Source organism: Dermacentor silvarum, chromosome 3, assembly GCF_013339745.2.
Source record: "Dermacentor silvarum isolate Dsil-2018 chromosome 3, BIME_Dsil_1.4, whole genome shotgun sequence".
Lineage (NCBI taxonomy): Eukaryota > Metazoa > Arthropoda > Arachnida > Ixodida > Ixodidae > Dermacentor > Dermacentor silvarum.
This window is the reverse complement of record NC_051156.1, coordinates 44176440-44194416: the sequence shown is the minus strand read 5'-3', so window position 1 is coordinate 44194416 and position 17977 is coordinate 44176440. Positions and strand designations below refer to the sequence as shown.

Here is a 17977-nt window from a genome sequence, read left to right as displayed (position 1 = left end):
GTGCATTTGGTAGACGTGCCAGGGAATTACACATACCGGTGACCCGGTGTCTATTTACATGACAAGGTCGACGCCTCCGCAGCAAAACATGCGTCGCACCGGACCTACGATTTCATTGCTCGAGCTCGACACCGACGCTTGGTTTTCGCTGATCTGTGCCGTAATCCGGGACTTGACTTTTCGCAGTGCACGATCCACAAACGATACCATGACGCGTGTGCACGAGAAATCTTTTAGGCTGCTGCGATTGCAGGGAATGGTGCATCTTTTGTCAGCACTCCGTCTGTGGCGTTGTCTGAGGCAGAATTAACGTATCTCAGCAACCGTCATAATTCGAGGGAAATCTAAATCTAATCGGTGTCTATTTTTGCCCATTCGCAGTGATCTATACCCTTATTTTCTTTCTTTTTCTTTTGGTATACATGTCGGGTTTTCTTGCGCTGTTCCCCTATCGAGTATCTATCGACTAGCCAAAGCCTCTACAGTCTTTCCATATAAAGAGGTTTATTGTACTCTGTATAGTTCTCGATCACCTGATCCATGGTATGGGTGTGATACATCGTAGAATATCCCTTTCTGAAGCCAGCCTGTTCTCTTGGTTGATTGATTTCGTATTGTCCAGATTTTTTTGAAAAATATTTTGGTGAATATTTTATACAGTACTGAAAGCAAGCTAATGGGCCAATAATCTTTCAATTCCTTAACGTCTCGCTTCTTATGGATTACTATAATGTTGGCATTCTTACAGTTCTCTGCTGCACTTGAAGTCGTGAGGCATTCCGTAGAACGGGCGGCGAGCTTTTCAAGCATGATATATCCTCTTTCTTTTATTACATCGACTGTTATGCCATCTTCTCCAGCCACTTTTTCGCGGGTCATGTATTGCAAGACTCTTCTAACTTCATCACTAGATTTAGAAGGACCCTCTCTATCCTGCTCATCACTACTTCGAATTAAATTACCCTGACTGCTCTGGGCACTGTACAGGTCACTAAAGAATTATTCCACTGTTTTTACTGTGCGATCGAAATTGCTGATATTACTCTGCTTATATTTCAGTGAATACATCTTAGCTTCTCCTATGCCAAGTTTTCTTCTAACTGATTTCATGCTGCGTCCTTATTTTACGGCCTCCTCAATTGTTCCCACGTTACGATTTCGAATATCTCTTACTTTCGTCTTGTTTATCAATTTTCATAGTTTACCCGCCGTGGTTGCTCACTGGCTATGGTGTTGGGCTGCTGAGCACGAGGTCACAGGATCGAATCCCGGCCACGGCGGGCGCATTTCAATGGGGGCGAAATGCGAAAACACCCGTGTTGCAATTGCAATTTATGTGCACGTTAAAGAACCCCAGGTGGTACAAATTTCCGGAGTCCCCCACTACGGCGTGCCTCATAATCAGATCGTGGTTTTGGCACGTAAAACCCCACAATTTTTTATATTTTGACAGTTCAGCGAATTCTATCTGATCTCTAGAGTTTGACGCTTTCATGCTGGGTGGTTTCTTTATTAGGTCCTTTGTTTCCGGGGAGAGTTTACCTACTGGTTGCCTTGGTGCCTTACCTCCCATTTCACTTGATGCTTCTAAGGTCAGCCTAGTTATGGTTTCATTCATTACCTCTATTTTATCTTCATGTTCGTCTTCTAAAGCGGCATATTTGTGAGCACCAGACTGAATAGGTCTGCTTTTACCCTTACTGCGTCTAGGTTGGCCTGTTTCTTCTTGCCTAATTTTGCTCTTTCTCTCTTCAAATTAAGAGAACTCGTAGACCTCACAAACCTATGGTCACTGCACTTCACCCTATCTAACAATTCTACATCCTGTACTCTGCTGGAATCGGCAGAGTGTATGAAATCTTTTGCATATCTTATTTCTCCATTAGGGCTTTTCCAGGTCGACTTCCTGTTGCTACGCTTCCTAGAGAAGGTATTCATTATTCGGAGCCTATTAGTTTCCGCGAATTCTACCAACATCTCTCCTCTAGTGTTCCCAGAATCGATGCCGTAGTTGCCAATGCTCTTTCACCAGCCTGCTTTCCCCCACTTTTGCATTGAAGTCACCCATGAGTATAGTATACCGAGTTTGCACCTTTCTCATCGCTAATTGAACATTTTCATAAAAGTGTTCTATTTCTTCATCATTGTGGCTGCAGGTAGGTGCGTAAGCTTGTACTACATTGATTCTATACTTCCTATTCAAATTTATTGCAATGACTGCTACCCTCTCAATAATGCTATAGAATTCATCAACGTTGCCCATTATGTCCTTATGGATTAGAAATCCTACGCCGTATTTTCTATTATCTGGAAGACCTCTGTAGCAGAGGACGTGGCCATTAGTCAGCACTGTATAAGCCTCACCAGTTCTTCTAACATCACTAGGCCCATTTTATCCCAGGCAATGCCTGGTAATTTCTCAAACAGCCCTACAAACCCCGTTTTCAGAAATGCAACTTCGCTTCAAGTCCGTGATTGACTTGAGTTAAGTGACGCCTATTGTGAACACGCCGAAGCAAATGCAATGAACGTCCAGGGCATGTTCACAATAGGCGTCACTTAATTCAAGTCAAGCACGGACTTGAAGCGAAGTTGCATTTCTGAGTACGGGGGTAAGGTAGCCTCACTCGAGGCCGCTCGCGTGTTGAACGTTGCCGAGATAAATTTCCACTGGCGGCCTGTCCGGATCCAGAGATTCTTAGCACCGTCTGCCACGTCGAGGTCTGACCATTGCCTTGGTCAGGTGCTTCGCTGCCATTGGGGAATAAGGGCCATAGGTTAATTGGAGGGGCCTTGAGGGAGGTAGTGGCCGAGTACTGCGCCAGGGAGGCCAATTCGTGTTCTGGTGAAGGAGTGCCTTTGTTAACGGTTAGGGGGCCTTTTTAATTTGGTGGCACCTTGACTAGTTAGCCCCACTAGCGCCCGGCAATTTCGTTTTGCCGGTGTCAGGCGCCAATCCAATCCTGAAAATATGGTGGACTGGAGACGGATTCGAACCTACGGTATTCGGATTAGAAGCCCGGTGTTCCACTTCTGCTCCACGCAAACAGCACGTCCAACACATATTAACCAGAAATTGCGTGAAGGGACTTGGGCAGCCAGAAAGAGGGGTAGCGAAGCCTGTTGATTATTGCGGAACGTGTCCCTCTCTATAGGGAGCGCAAGGGCAGGAGATTAAGTTAAGCGCAAGAGTCCCAGCCATATACGACTGCGGCGGGCTCGAGCCGAGAAGGGCATTCGTGAGCGTCCACAGAAGTTGGGGGGGGGGGGGGTATCATCTCTGTACTCTTGCGGGCACACACACCTTCTGCGAAACAAGCGGGCCCACTACGAATAAGGAGCGAGCGTGACTGAAAATGTATGCGAAAAGTCCCTCGTTTGCTGTAACATCAGTATCCCTGCTGAAAAACCGCGTATCCAGTACCATGCAGGATTATTAGCCCAATGTCGCGCGCTGGATGCTGGAGCCCCCGACAAGCATGGCATACTAGAAGGCGTTGGGTACTGGTGCATAAAGCAGCTCTAGAGCGAGAGGAACGCGGTGCCTGGCTACCTAATATATTTCTATAAATAAATAAAACAACGTAGAGCCATTTATTGCAGTAAAAAATAAGTAAAACTAAAAACTAGAAATTTCCCACTACCAGAATTCGATTCTCTGACCTAGAGGTCACAAGCCCCGTACTCTGCCACTACGCCACGCGGAAACATGACAGTGTTTGAGGTTGAGGCATTTACCATGTCAACACTTAGGCGCAGTTTCAGTTAGCAATTACATGTCTCGCACAGACATGGTTGATGCGCTTTGGCCGCGCCACTGACAGCGCCCCGCGTTGGTGCCACAACAATGACTTTTTTTCTCCGATTGGTATTTTATCTTCGAAAAAGTGTTAAGTCAGCCACCAACCCGGGGCGCTGTACAGGCTGTAACTCCCAATTTTGCTAGCCGTTCCTTGTTCCTTGTGCAAGGGAATTCGGCACCAGTAGGTAGGTTAAACAATTCTCATGTGAAGAAGAGAAAGTCAAATTAAACAGGAAAACAAAAGGAAACACTGGTCTAACTAAGATAGTATGCAAGCGAGCAGTCAGACTAACCGAAGGAACACTTTAAAAGAGATTATAATGAAAGAGAGAAGGAAGATAATATCAATAAAGAATTTAGAGAAACAATCGAGTGAAATTAGTGCTGATCAGATAGGTAGATTAAGGTGACAAAAATTAACAGGGTAATAGTTTTGTTTCAGTTAAAAAATCAAACCCTGCGCAGCAAACATTCCTGTGACATTAGCTTGGTGTCGAGGCCACAAATTATTATATTCTTACGGGGCGAATCTATATACAGAGTGTATATTTACAAGGGAAGGCATACAACACAGCAGCAGTGGTATAGCTAGTGCGCGTACACCAGTTAGCCCCACCGTCGTCGTCGTCATCGTTGAAGCACCGACCACAAGATCGCGGTCCGTGACATCACACGCCGGCGGTAAATGTGCCTTCCCAGTGCAATTAGGGCTCGGGTCAGAGTGGTACGGTTTAAGGCGCGAGACATGGACTGTGTAATTCGTGTTTGTTGCAGATGCTGACTAAGGAATTAGCAGAGTGATCTCATAGGCCACAATATTGACATTGAGTATGACGCGGTAAGGGCCAACATAACGTGACATAAGTTTTCGCATAGGCAACGTTACGGGACGGCAACCACAACCAGACGAGCGATCCTGGAAGGAAGTTCACCTCCTGGTGTCGGCGGTCATAGAGACATTTTTGATTGACCTTTGAAGCCGATAAGCGATCGCGGGCAACCTGGCGGGCGAGGTCAGCACGGGCAAGAGCATCGCGATTATAGGCAGTGGCCGCGTCTCTGCGAGGATTGAGTATGGTGATCATGGGCAATGGTGGGTCTTAGCCAAACAGTACATAGAAAGGCGAGTAGCCAGCTGTGTCATGACGCGACGAGTCGTAGGCGAAGGTCACAAAAGGCAGGTTGATATACCAGTCCCGGTGGTACTCAGACATGTATATTGCAAATTTATCTGTGAGGGTACGGTTGAGGCAGTTTGTCAGGCCGTTTGTCTGCAGATGGTACACTGTGGTGAACTTATGATTGGTCGAGCAATAACGAAGAATGTTGTCGTCTAGTTTATACAGGAAGCAGCAGCCGTGGTCCATGATTAACCGATGAGGAGCCCCGTGGTCCAGGATGACATCGTGAACAATGAAATTGGCTACATCAGTAGCACAGTTGGTGCGAAATCGGCTACCAACTGATGGCCGATTGGCGTCGGCAGCCCCTCTGCGCGTTGCCTCGTTGGTGCTGCTACAATTTCTTTCTCTCTCGCTTGCTCTCATTTTCTCTTTCTCCCTAGCATAGCGTGCGACGCTCCGCGAGGTGGTTGCTGGGCAACGCAGTGGCAGGCACCTGCAGCGTCGCTGGTTGCCACGGCTACGGCGCGGCTGGCTTTTCGTGAAACGCGCAAGTTTTACGGCTCGCTTAAACAGCTTCGCTACTAGTACACTGTAGCTTCGCTGTTAAAATCACTGCCCTTTCCACTCCGTGAAGATGGTGGAACAGCGACGCTGTGTTAGTTACACCGAGTGTTGCACCATGCAAGTCAAAGTGCACAAGCAGTGTACACTGTAAATCTTTTGTTTCACCATTATTTCTCCTCATTTTCGCTTTTGCGTGCTTCGCGTGGTGACCATGCTTTAAAAAAGGTACAGCCTGCCGCGTCAGGCCGTCTGCAATGGGAGCAACCGTTGGAGCCGTAGTTGCATTCGCGGCCGCTTGGCTGGCCCGAACGGCGGCACTTCCGGGGGATGGGAAGCGTCGGCGTTCACGGGCGACGCCGTTCCTAGCGCGTTCATCACGCCTTTTATCTACGATGTTCCCAGATAAGAGTCCATGACCGAAGCTCACTATATACAACAAACGCTAACACGATCTCTCACAACCCACGCCTCCAATGAGCTACTTTTCTCGTACACCGCATTGGTTGGCGCGCCTCACGCTGTCCCCCTCCAACGCGAGTATTGGACGGCGCGACTTACGTCTACCCCCCTCCCTATTATCCTGATCATGTGCACCATGTCACAGCATTCTCACATGGTTGAGCTCGTTTCCTCTCCTGTAGGTCACGTGGTTTTTAGCGAACTGACAACGACTGCACAGTGTCGGCAGAAACAGTTTCTCTGCAAAAGGGTATTCTTGTAAGCGTAGTGCACTACCGCCAAGGCGACCAGCGGGGTCATTGAATAGCTGAGATAACTGTAAATAACTGTAATAACTGAGAAGTGGCTGCCAAAGGGGTACAGCCGGAATTCTGCGATGGCCCAGATGAGAGCTAAGCAATCGCGTTCTGTGATGGAGTAAATTTGCTCCGGCGGCGAAAGAAGGCGGCTTGCGTAGGCGACCACGCGGTGTAGGCCGTGCTGCTGTTGTGCAAGGAAGGCGCCTATATCGTGGCCGCTGGCATCGGTACGAACGTCCTTGCTGGCTAACGGGTCGAAATTTGCTAAACAGGAAGGTTCGTTAGGATGGCAAAGAGCGATGAAAAGGCGTCCACTTGTTCACGACCCCAAATGAAAATGACGCCCTTCTTGAGTAAGCAATTGAGAAGGCGGGCTATTCCGCGAAGTTCTGGACAAAACTGCGGAAGTACGAGCATAGGCCAACAAAACTGCGGACGTCCTTGGACGACCGCGAAGTAAGGAGGACTAACGGCGTGTACTTCTTCGGGGTCTGGCTGCACGCCTGCAGCGTCAACAAGGTGGCCGAGTACGCAGATTTGACGGTGCCCAAAGCGCCATTCGACGATTTAAGCTGAAGACGAGCACGGCGAAATATATCAAGCACGATGGACAGGCGAGTGAGGTGGTTTTCAAAAGTAGTCGAATCGTCCAAGTAGCAATGTATATGAACCACTTGTTGCCTCGAAGGAGAGAGTCCATCATGCGCTCGAAAGTATCAGGAATGTTACATAGGCCAAAATGCATCACTTCAAATTGATTGAGGCCATCAGGAGTCACGAAGGCGGTGTTCTCTCGGTCTTGGTCGTCCGCAGCGATTTGATAGTATCCTGAGCGCAGGTAGATTGAAGAGAAATATCTGGCGCCATGCAAGCAGTCGAGCACGTCATAAATATGCGGGAGAGGATGCACATACTTCTTGGTAATGTGGTTCAGATGGCGGTAGTTTACGCAGAATCTTCAGCTGTTGTCTTTCCTTTTCACAAGTACGACGGGCGAGGCCTAAAGACTGCACGAGGGCTCAATGATGCCTTTACGAAACATTTAATCAACTTCCCGTTGTATGACAGCACGCTCCGGAGCTCACACACGGTAAGGTCGTCGGTGAATGGTACTCTCATCACCGGTATGAATACGATGGGTGATTACGAAAGTCTGGCTCATAGGATGGTCGCCAAAGTCTAAAGATATGCTGGTAGGAAACAAGCACGCTGCTCAAGGCCTGTGCCGAAGCGAGGTCTCCTGATACCATGCGTGTGAATTGGTCGCAGGACGAACCCGACTGCAATGACGGCAATGGACAATCCGGTGGAGGCTCTATGATCATGCAGAAACCGTGTGGTCGGCCAGATGGGTCAGATGCGCGAGTGATATGCCGCGAAGAAGAACTTGCGTCGAGAAGCCAAAATAGAGGATGGGAAAAGAGGTGCGGTTGTGTGTAACTGTCACCACCGTATAGGGGAGCGCGACGTTGCATGTCATGGGGATCTCAGGAGTAAAGCAGGTAACTTCATCTTTCTTCTTCCTGGGGTTTTACGTGCCAAAACCAGTTCTGATTATGAGGCACGCGGTAGTGGAGGGCTCTGGATTAATTTTCACCACCTGGGGTTCTTTCACGTGCACTACAACGCAAGCACACGGGCATTTTTGCATTTCGCCTCCATCGAAATGCGGCCGCCGCGGCCGGGATGTAAAGCAGGTAACGTAGTCGCCGTGGGGTAGGGGCGGAACGGGTGAGAGCTGGACGTATATTGTGGCTTGCGGTAGCGGTCGAAGAAATTCGATGGAGCGTAGGCAGGGTGGGCCGGCATCGACGTTGTCGAAGCACGAAGGAAGTTCTAGCCGCAGAAGTCCCGCGGAGCAGTCGAAGGGCAGCGTGTGTGGACAGAAAATAATTTACGAGGATGAGGTTGTGGGGGCACTGTTCTAGGACAGTGAAAAGAACAGATGTGTAGCGACCAGAAATGGTGATGAGTGCATTCCAGGATCGTTTAAGTGACAATATTATTGGACTACCTAATCCTAACCAAATCTTGCAGAGTGGACCTTAGAGCAACATATTCCCCTGGTTTGAACATCGCCGGCAGTACTAAAAGGAGCAGCCTATTCATTCAATTTATTAGAATAATGGCATAGAGGGGACATCATCAGTCCAGCTTTATGCAAATGAAAATTCAGTTGTGGGATACGACAGCGTAATTTATGGTATGTAATTTCCAACTGCGAAGAAGGATACCGCTATTTATTCTAGCAAAAATGGTGATTATGATAGTAAGGAGATGTTAGCAGGGAGCACCACTGTCAGCACGTCACCGCTGTCGTTGTCGTCTTCGTTCTGCCATCGCATTTGTCGTGCCATTGGTGTAGTCTTTGCATTTTTCTCGCGTTGTCATCGGCACAATGTTGAGGCGCACGAAAAATGCCCAAACTTAACAGAGTTGCACTTAACGTAGGCGCGTTGTCTCCATTTCCTGCATTGTTGCGCGGCATCTTTGGGATCACGAAACAATTTACCGGCGAGTGAGTGTATTCTAGTTATCGCAATGCCAACGTTCGTCGCATTATTAAAAAATTATCGCAAATTATTAAAAAATATCGCAAATATTAAAAAAACCTCACTAGTTTCTTTCCATCGCAGACAGCATCACCAGTCAGGGAAATACACCATATACGGCTCCGAAATATCATCCGTTGACTCATATAAATACCTCGGCATAACCTTTTCAACTACCCTATCTTGGTCACATCATGTCATTAACATAGCCAATGCCGTGAATCGAACCCTCGGTTTTCTCCGCCGGAACCTAAAATTTGCTCCCCCATCAGTAAAATTATTAGCTTATGTTACATATGTCCGCCCCAAGTTAGAATATGCATGCTCTGTCTGGGATCCTCATCAACATAACCTATCTAATACACTCGAATCAGTTCAAAATCGTGCAGCCCGGTTTATTTACTCTGAATATTCTTATCATGCAAGCGTGTCTGAACTCAAAACCCGTGCCGGTCTTACTAATCTAGAATCACGACGTCATATTTCTCGACTGTGTCTTTTCCACAAATTCTATCATTCACCACTCCAGATTTCAGCCATACTACCAGCTCATCGTCAGTCCAGCCGCATTAACCACAGAAAAGCCGTGTATCCTCCCCCGGCGCAGACTACCTCCCATCTACGATCATTTTTTGTGAAAACCGCAAGGGACTGGAACGGTCTGTCTGCCGACGTCACGCACCACTCCGACGCACATCACTTCAAGGCTGCTCTCGAATCACTGTTTTGTTAAACTAAGCCCATCCCTCAAGTAATACCCCATCTCTGGGGCCTTTGAGGTACAATAAATAAATAAATAAGTAAATAAATAAATTCAGCTGGGGGATTTTGCATAGTATTACTAGCATGTTGCGCAAACCGGCGAGAACCTATATTTTTTGCGGAATAACTGATGTAACAGCAAATGCAGTCAGATCTCGAGGAATCGGTGTGTTGAGATTTGGGAAAGAGGTACGTACTGTTTGCTTGAACTTTAATGTTGTGGTAACCACTCGGCCGTATCCTGTCCCCCACTCTTTCACCAGGCGTGGACATCGTGCTGAACTCGCTGGCAGAAGACAAGCTGCAGGCCAGTGTTCGCTGCCTCGCGACACATGGCCGCTTCCTGGAGATTGGAAAAGTCGACCTCTATAATGACTCCCCATTAAGAATGTCTGTGTTTCTGAAAGGCGTCACTTTCCACGGGGTCTTGCTGGAGCTACTACATGGCGACGACGCCATCGCAGTTGAAGAAAGGCATCGGGTCGCAGAACTCATCCGCAGTGGCATCGCATCGGGTGCCGTGAGGCCACTCGATAGTGTGGTGTTCCCACGTGACCAAGCCGAGGATGCCTTCCGATTTATGGCCTCAGGAAAACACAAAGGCAAAATTATGCTCGAGGTGAGTGGAGTTTTTACATTTAGCCAAGATAGCTTGGCATATTCTATTAAACGGAGCAAACTTTATTCAAATCCATTTTATCGTTGCTTCGAAAACCACCGCACTTTTTACCTTAATAGTTAACATTTTTAAGTGATATTTTCGAATGTTTAGGCGTAAGAGGTGCTCCTTACTATAAGAAAAGTCCACACCGGCTTGCACGTTTTGTTATTTTTGTAAGGGCCGAAGGTAACACCAGTGTTATTAAAATACACTAATGCCACACAGCACGGGGTTACCAGCACACGACCAAGAAAGGAGCGCGAGTGCACCATTCGGCACAACAGAATCACCTCACCCTCTGGAATGATCCTAAACTAAAGACTCGAATAGGCAACAGTGTATCCAGGGGTACAAATCCCGACCTCACCTTTACAGTAGGTATCTCCAAGGCCGAATGGACCCGACTGGAAGAAAATCTCGGCAGCGATCACCACATCCTTCAGATAGAAATCCTGCACCATAAGAAGCCCAGCATAACCGGAACGGCAAGGCTGACGGACTGGAAGGCCTTTAGAGAGCATGACATAGAAGAGAACATCCAAAATATTGAAGAGTGGCTCACCGAAGTGGTCAAGACGGCGGAGAAGCAAACTAAAGTCATCCAACTCACAATGGACACACCGGCCGTACACTCTCATCTCCTACATCTTTGGGATGCCAGAAGAGGCCTACTGAGGTGGTGGAAAAAGAGAAAACATAACCGCAAACTGCAGAAACGGATGGCCCACATAACAAAGCAAGCAGAAGAATACGGAGATAAACTCAGCAGTCAGAACGGGCATAAGCTGTGCGACCAACTTCAAGGCATACTCAGCACAAAGAAGACCTGATATATACTGCGAGCCCTTTTAGCTACCACCAAAACCAAGACACAACAAAGACATGACCTCAAGAAAATCCTTCACTCTCATCCAGGAACTGAGAAACAAATTTTGGAAGAACTAAAGCGTAAACTTGTCGGAGACAATGCCCCCAAGGTCTCGGATCCCCGACCGTACAAAGGCGAACCAAACTTGACTCTCGACAGCCCTTTTACGCTTCCTGAACTCCACGCCGCTCTTGCCAAATTGACCCGTAACACGTCGCCAGGAAATGACAAGGTGACCAACAGGATCCTACGAAACCTCCCGGACAAGACCCTAAATGGACTCCTCGACTACATGAATAACTGCTGGGAAGAAGGTGAGCTCCCGGCAGAATGGAAGCACGCAGAAGTCATTATTATTCCAAAACCCAACAAGCCATTACAAGTCAGCAACCTACGGCCCATCTCCCTGACTTCTCGAACACATGGTTCACGATCGCCTCACCATATACCCCGAAGACTCAGGACTCATGCCTGACACAATGTTTGGCTTCCGACAGCTCCTCTCAGCACAAGATATACTCTTACAGCTCAAGGAAGACCTCTTGGACTACCTAAAACGCCACAAAATGTTCTCTATTTTAGCAATACATGTAAAAGGAGCCTTCGATAATGTGAAGCATGATGCAATCCTCCAGAATCGCCAAGACACAAACTGCGGAATTCGGACCTACCAATACGTACAGGACTTTCTAAAGGATCGCACGGCTATGGTGGGCAGCGTCAACATCCGCAGTGACAAATTCGAAATTCCCAACAAATGCACTCCACAAGGATCAGTCATTTCACCTTTGCTATTCAACCTCGCTATGATTAAGCTTCCACAACAACTCGATGACATCGAAGGTTTAAGCCATGCAATATACGCCGACGATATAACATTATGGACAAAAGCGTCGACAACCGGCCGACAGCAAACTACCATCCAAGAGGCAATCGATCTGATAGAACAGTACCTATCAAGATGCGGTCTCCAGTGCGCCCCCGAAAAATCAGAGCTACTTATACTCAAGGCAAGGACCCGGGGAAGATCACCAGCCTACGTCGACCCAGATCCCAACGTCACATTCAATGGAGTCGATATACCTCAAGTTGACTCCCTCCGCGTCCTTGGCCTCACACTACATAAAGATGGTTCTGGCGCAGCTACACTTCCGAAGCTTCAGAAGACCCTAACACAAGTAACTCATCTCATTAGGCGTATAACCACTCAAAGAAGAGGACTTAAAGAGCAAGAATTCGTCCAAATTATTCAAGCACTTCTTATAAGCCGGATAACATATGACACCCCGTATCCACTCCTCAAGAAGGCTGAAATTGAAAAACTCAACATCGTCATCAGAAACGCAATCAAGAGCGCACTAGGACTTCCCAGTACGAACTCAACCACGACACTACTCAAACTTGGCCTCCATAAAACCTGAGTGAAGCGCACAGGGCGAGCCAGCTGGAACGCCTTAAGCTGACTCAAACAGGAAGAGCAGCACTTGCAAACTCGCATACAGCGAAAACTTTATAGCAGACTCAGACGTGAAAGCCCGATTGCCGCTACTTCTCCGTGACTCTATCTCAGTCGCTCCAATACCTCGAAACATGCATGCAACACACCACAAAGACAGAAGACAAGCAAGAGTTCGAGCGCTAAGCAAGAAATACTCAAGGAACCCCAACACGAGATATACAGATGCGGCAAAATACCCAGGTAGAAGAGCCTACGCAATTACCGTGACTAACAACAAAGGGAATGAGCTAGTCGCTGCCACCATACCGGCCAGAAATCCAAAAACGGCGGAGGAAGTGGCCATCATCCTCGGCATCGCCACATGCAAGGACACCGCAATCATCTTGAGCGACTCGCAAACGGCATGTAGAAACTTACAAAAAGGCCGAATCTCTGCCGCAGCCGTGAAAATTCTAAAATAGCTATCAAGACGCCAAGAACTACCCGAAACCTACGTCGTATGGACCCCAGGCCACTAACACCTGGCAGGAAACGAAGCAGCACATGCTGTCTCCCGAAGAAGAAGAAGAAGAAGAAGTCGAAGGGAGCGAATGCACCTCACGTCGGCTCCGTGTTCTTCACATGATTTCGCAGCGCAAACCATCAAGGATCACCCAACTTTTGGCACCAATCAACTCAGCTTCTCACCCGGAATCTGCGGATACCCGATTCGGAGGTGGGAGACCATTTTTGAAGATTTTACGGCTGAAACCCACGCCGTTGTTTCGCGCCGCCTCGGCGGCCGAGCGTGATTCAGGCCTCGGCTTTACTGAGCCTAGGCGGCGACTTGTTATCAAGAATGGAGATTGTTGACAGAAGCGACGACGATATTCGACAGGAAATGGAGGACGACAACGGCTGGAAAGTCGTTAGATATAAAAGACGGGCCAAGGAATAAGCGAAACGTGCCATGCCTAGCGCTAGCCCTAGCCGACTTCCCAAGGCGAGCGGAGCCAAGATCATCTCACAAGTTAATAGGGCCAGCAAGATGCCTAAACTACCTATGGGAGACTACAAGGCTGTGATCAGACCAAGAAGAGGGCTGCAGCTATCCCAGCCAAGCCTACTACATCTAGGAAAAGCCATCTATGAGGCGGCCGGGATTCGTTACGATGAACGGGAGGCGGATACCATTTGCCCCAACAATTTCCAGAACATTATTGTAGAACTTCACTACACAAGAGATTAGAGCAGTGCTACAAAATATCAATGCGAAAACGGCCCCGGGACCAGACAGGATTAATAATAAGATGCTAAAAAACCTGGATGATCAGGCAATAGAGAGTATCACGAAATACATAAACGAATGCTGGACGAAGAGCTCCATACCACAACAGTGGAAGGAAGCCGAGGTCATACTTATTCCCAAACCTGGCAAACCAATTAATATTTCAAATCTGCGGCCCATATCTCTCACCTCTTGCGCAGGAAAGCTTATGAAGCACGCATTCCTTATCAGAGTAAACAATTACCTGAAAGAAAACGAAATATATCCAAATACTATGTTGGGCTTTCGGGCTGGTCTTTCTACTCAGGACGTTATGCTGCAAATCAAGCATCAAATACTAGATAGTAAAACGAGGTCCACCAGAGCTATATTAGGGTTGGATCTCAAGAAAGCATTCGACAAAGCAGCACATTCGGCCACACTCAGTCAGGTCAGCCACCTAAACCTCGGAGAAAGGGCGTACAATTACATCCGAGACTTCCTAACAAATAGAAAGGCTACCCTCACGATGGGAGAACTCAAGTCAGAGTACGGGTGCGCCCCAGGGCTCCGTGATATCGCCCATGCTCTTTAACCTCATTATGATAGGATTGCCGGAAAACCTCGAAGACATCGAAGGAATCAATCATTACTTGTACGTGGATTACATTACCATATGGATCTCGCAAGGCAGTGATGGAGAGATAGAACAGAAATTACAGGAAGCGGTATGTAAAGTAGAGGAGTACCTTACAGGCACGGGGCTTGAATGCTCCCCAGAGAAATCAGAGCTTCTCCTTTACAGACCCACTCTCAAGGGCAGGCCGCCCAAGGGGTACATCAAAGACAGAGAGTACGAAGAGATACACATTCGTACAAAGAATGGCGGGGCCATCCCCATCGTTGAACAAATTAGGGTCCTGGGACTCAATATTGAGTCTAAAGGAACGAACGGCGAAACCCTTAGAAAGCTCGGGACCAAGGTCACTAACGCTATTAGGCTTATTAGGAGAATCACGAACAAGTATCAGGGAATGAAAGAGGCTAGCATTGTTAGGCTCATTCAATCTTTTGCGATAAGCCACATCATTTACGTAGCTGCGTACCTTAACTGGTACAAGGCAGAAAAGGACAAAATCAATACGCACATAAGGAAAGCTTTTAAGCAGGCCCTAGGCTTGCCCGACAGCACCAGTACAGAGAGATTAATGCAGCTGGGCATGCATAACACCTTAGAAGAATTGATCGAAGCTCAGCAGATAGCTGAGCTGGAAAGACTCGCCAGAAGCCGGACTGGCAGAAGTATACTCGACAAATTACGAGTAAATTACCATAACCAGCAATGACTGAAGGTTACGTTGACCAGAGAGATCAGGAGCAGGATTAAAATCCCCAATTTACCCAAAGATATGCAGCCGGAATTCAATCAGGGCAGGAGAACGAGCAGAGTAAAAACTCTACTCAAAGCCTATGTCAATGATGAGGAAGCGCTGTTCGTGGACGCCGCGGAATATTCAAATCACCTAGCATTTACAGCAGTAGCAATTAATACAAAGCAAGAAAGCGTACGCACGTGTTCAATCAAAACCAGTGTCTCTGAGGTTGCGGAGGAGGTTGCCATCGCTCTGGCTATCGCTTCTCCCAAATATAGATACATTATTAGCGGCTCTCAATCGGCTATACGAAATTATGCCAGAGGACGGATATCAGTTGAAGCTGCAAAAATTCTAAACAGTGAAACCAAACTTATATCATCTGAGGAATATTACGACAAGGAAATCATCCGGTTTCCAGCCCATACAGACTGCGAATCCACCGCCAACCCAAACCTTAACGAGTCTGCCCATCGTGTTGCGCGAGGACTCACTACCCGCGCCCGACTAGGGGGGGGGGGGGGAGGGGGGGCTCTGGCCGAGGAATAGATGGAACGGATGGATAGGGCTAGACTTTTCTCATTAAGTGCCATTACCCAATTCTACAGAATGTCGAGGTGTATATATCCACCTCCTAACCCAAAATTACACAGGTCTCAGGCGGTTGACTGGAGGCGACTTCAAACTAGAACTTACACGAACCCCGTACATCTTAACCGCATGTTTCCAGATTTATACCCTGAGGCCAAATGTAAGTTAAGTAATGGTAGAGTAGCCACCCTAGAACACATACTCTGGGATTGTGAAATAGTTCAGAGGAGAATTGCAGTCCTCCCCGGATGAATTAAGGGCGCGGTGGAGAACCGCACTGACTAGATCTGATCTTCAGGACCAACTTTGGGCCATCCAGCAAGCCCGGGAAGCTACCGAGAGACAGGGTCTCTCTGCTGCCCCCGGCGCGGCCTAGACCCAGGCCATCAATTTGCCGGATATTTATTAAAGTTGACTCACTCACATGCTGTCTCCCGAGAGCATACCAGCCGGGATTTCCTGCCGCACGGGATCCGGAAATCCGCGAGGGTGGAGGACATTCCCATCAACTACGCCGTAATACTGCAACATTACCGACTCGAAAGAAGAGAATATCCTTTACCACATCCAAAATTAAGCAAGGAAGAAGCCACCGCCCTCCGCAGACTACAAACGAATACATATGTCCATGGAATTATCATGCACCGGATGCTTCCCACTAAATTCTCATACCTGTGCCGATATTGTGATGTACCAGACACCCTACGACACATGGTGTTCGTGTGCCCACACCGCGAGAAGAACAGTCAAGACGATGCCTCAGAAACGATGCAAGCCACCGAAGAAACGTGGGAGGCAATGATAACGGCACAGAGCCTGGAGGATCAGCGAAGTCTGGTGGACCGGGCCCGGACTGCGGCATTAGCCAACGGCTTTCTGGACTGAGAGAGCCGCCCACCTAGGGCGAAGAAAGAACACTTTCTCGCTGTTTCTAGCAATAAACGCTCATTCCTCCTCCTCCTCCTCGTCGCACATTAATTCCAGCGCCAGAGGTTAGTCGACATGGCATCTGGCGCTTGGCATTAACTTGTTGGCTCCAATAACTTTAATTCCAGAAACATTTCCTTTTTTTAATTTAGCCCTCGCACTCTGCATATTTTATATTAGCATCAAATCAGGCGACAATTTTTTTTGGCATTTTGCTGTAACTCTAGGTAAAGGGGTGCGGCTTCGTCAAAAAAGTGACGGTGTTAGACTTTGCAAAAGCCTCTTCGCTTACAATGTGCGCCGAAATCCCTAGAAATGGAAACTTCGTTTTGGCGTCCAAGGTAGCTTTGACGTTAGGACACTAACAAGCAATTCACCAGTTACAGCCGTGCCAACGTATCAGGAGACGATCACCCTACTACTAATACGAGACCATGCCTATCTCAATATATGTAGTCCTCCATAACACCAAGTGAAACTCTAAAAAATTAGGTTAGTTCACATGGCGTCACAATTAACCACCGTCACTTGCGTGCTGCATATGACACCTTCACTCTGCTTGCTAGGATGATTGCGCTGTTATTTTCAAGAGCTAAAAAACACTACGGTATCAAGAAGGAAAATGCGTGCACACGCATAAAACACGACTGAGAATAGGTCTGTGCTCGATCGGGGACACCTCAATATTAGTCGCCCCTCATGCACGTCCTGAATTAAAAGCAATAGTTTTCGAACGGTTTATGATGTGTGTACTTCACGGAGCTTTTCTTAAGTGAGCTCTAAGCATATGTACAGTTACCATCAGTTTGGAAAGTCTCCAATAAAAAAAGCGTCAAATACATGCAGATCCAGCCAGAGAAAACCCTGCAGGAAAATTCAGTGCCCAGGCCGCTCATCGTCGAGGCCACGGCGCGTACGTGGTTCTACGGGCACAAGTCGTACGTCATCACTGGTGGCCTGGGTGGTTTCGGCCTCGAGCTGGCCGAGTGGATGGTGAACCGCGGATGTAGGAAGCTTCTTCTCACCACCCGGTCAGGAGTGCGCACAGGCTACCAGCGGCTTTGTCTGCAGCGATGGCAAAAGGCTGGAGCAAATGTCATTGTGAGGAAGATCGACGCCTCTGAGGAAGACGGTGCGCGAAAGATTATCGAAGAAGCTACAGCTATGGGACCCATAGGAGGCATATTCATCCTTGCTGTGGTAAGTAATCATTCCTGAATGTAGGCCTATGGGTTAGCTTAGGGGACCTACATGCAAGCGCTGTTTTAGGTCAGCTTCAATACGAGTGAC

General features: G+C 47.9%; 1 protein-coding gene across 1 annotated transcript in view; it reads left to right on the top strand.

Moving 5' to 3' along the window:
* LOC119444321 (fatty acid synthase-like) overlaps window positions 1–17977 on the top strand; it is a 208118-nt gene that overhangs the window by 144478 nt on the left and 45663 nt on the right. The window contains 2 exon segments of the mRNA XM_049664541.1: window positions 9826–10181; window positions 17534–17887. Of these exon segments, the coding sequence (XP_049520498.1) occupies window positions 9826–10181; window positions 17534–17887 (710 nt within the window).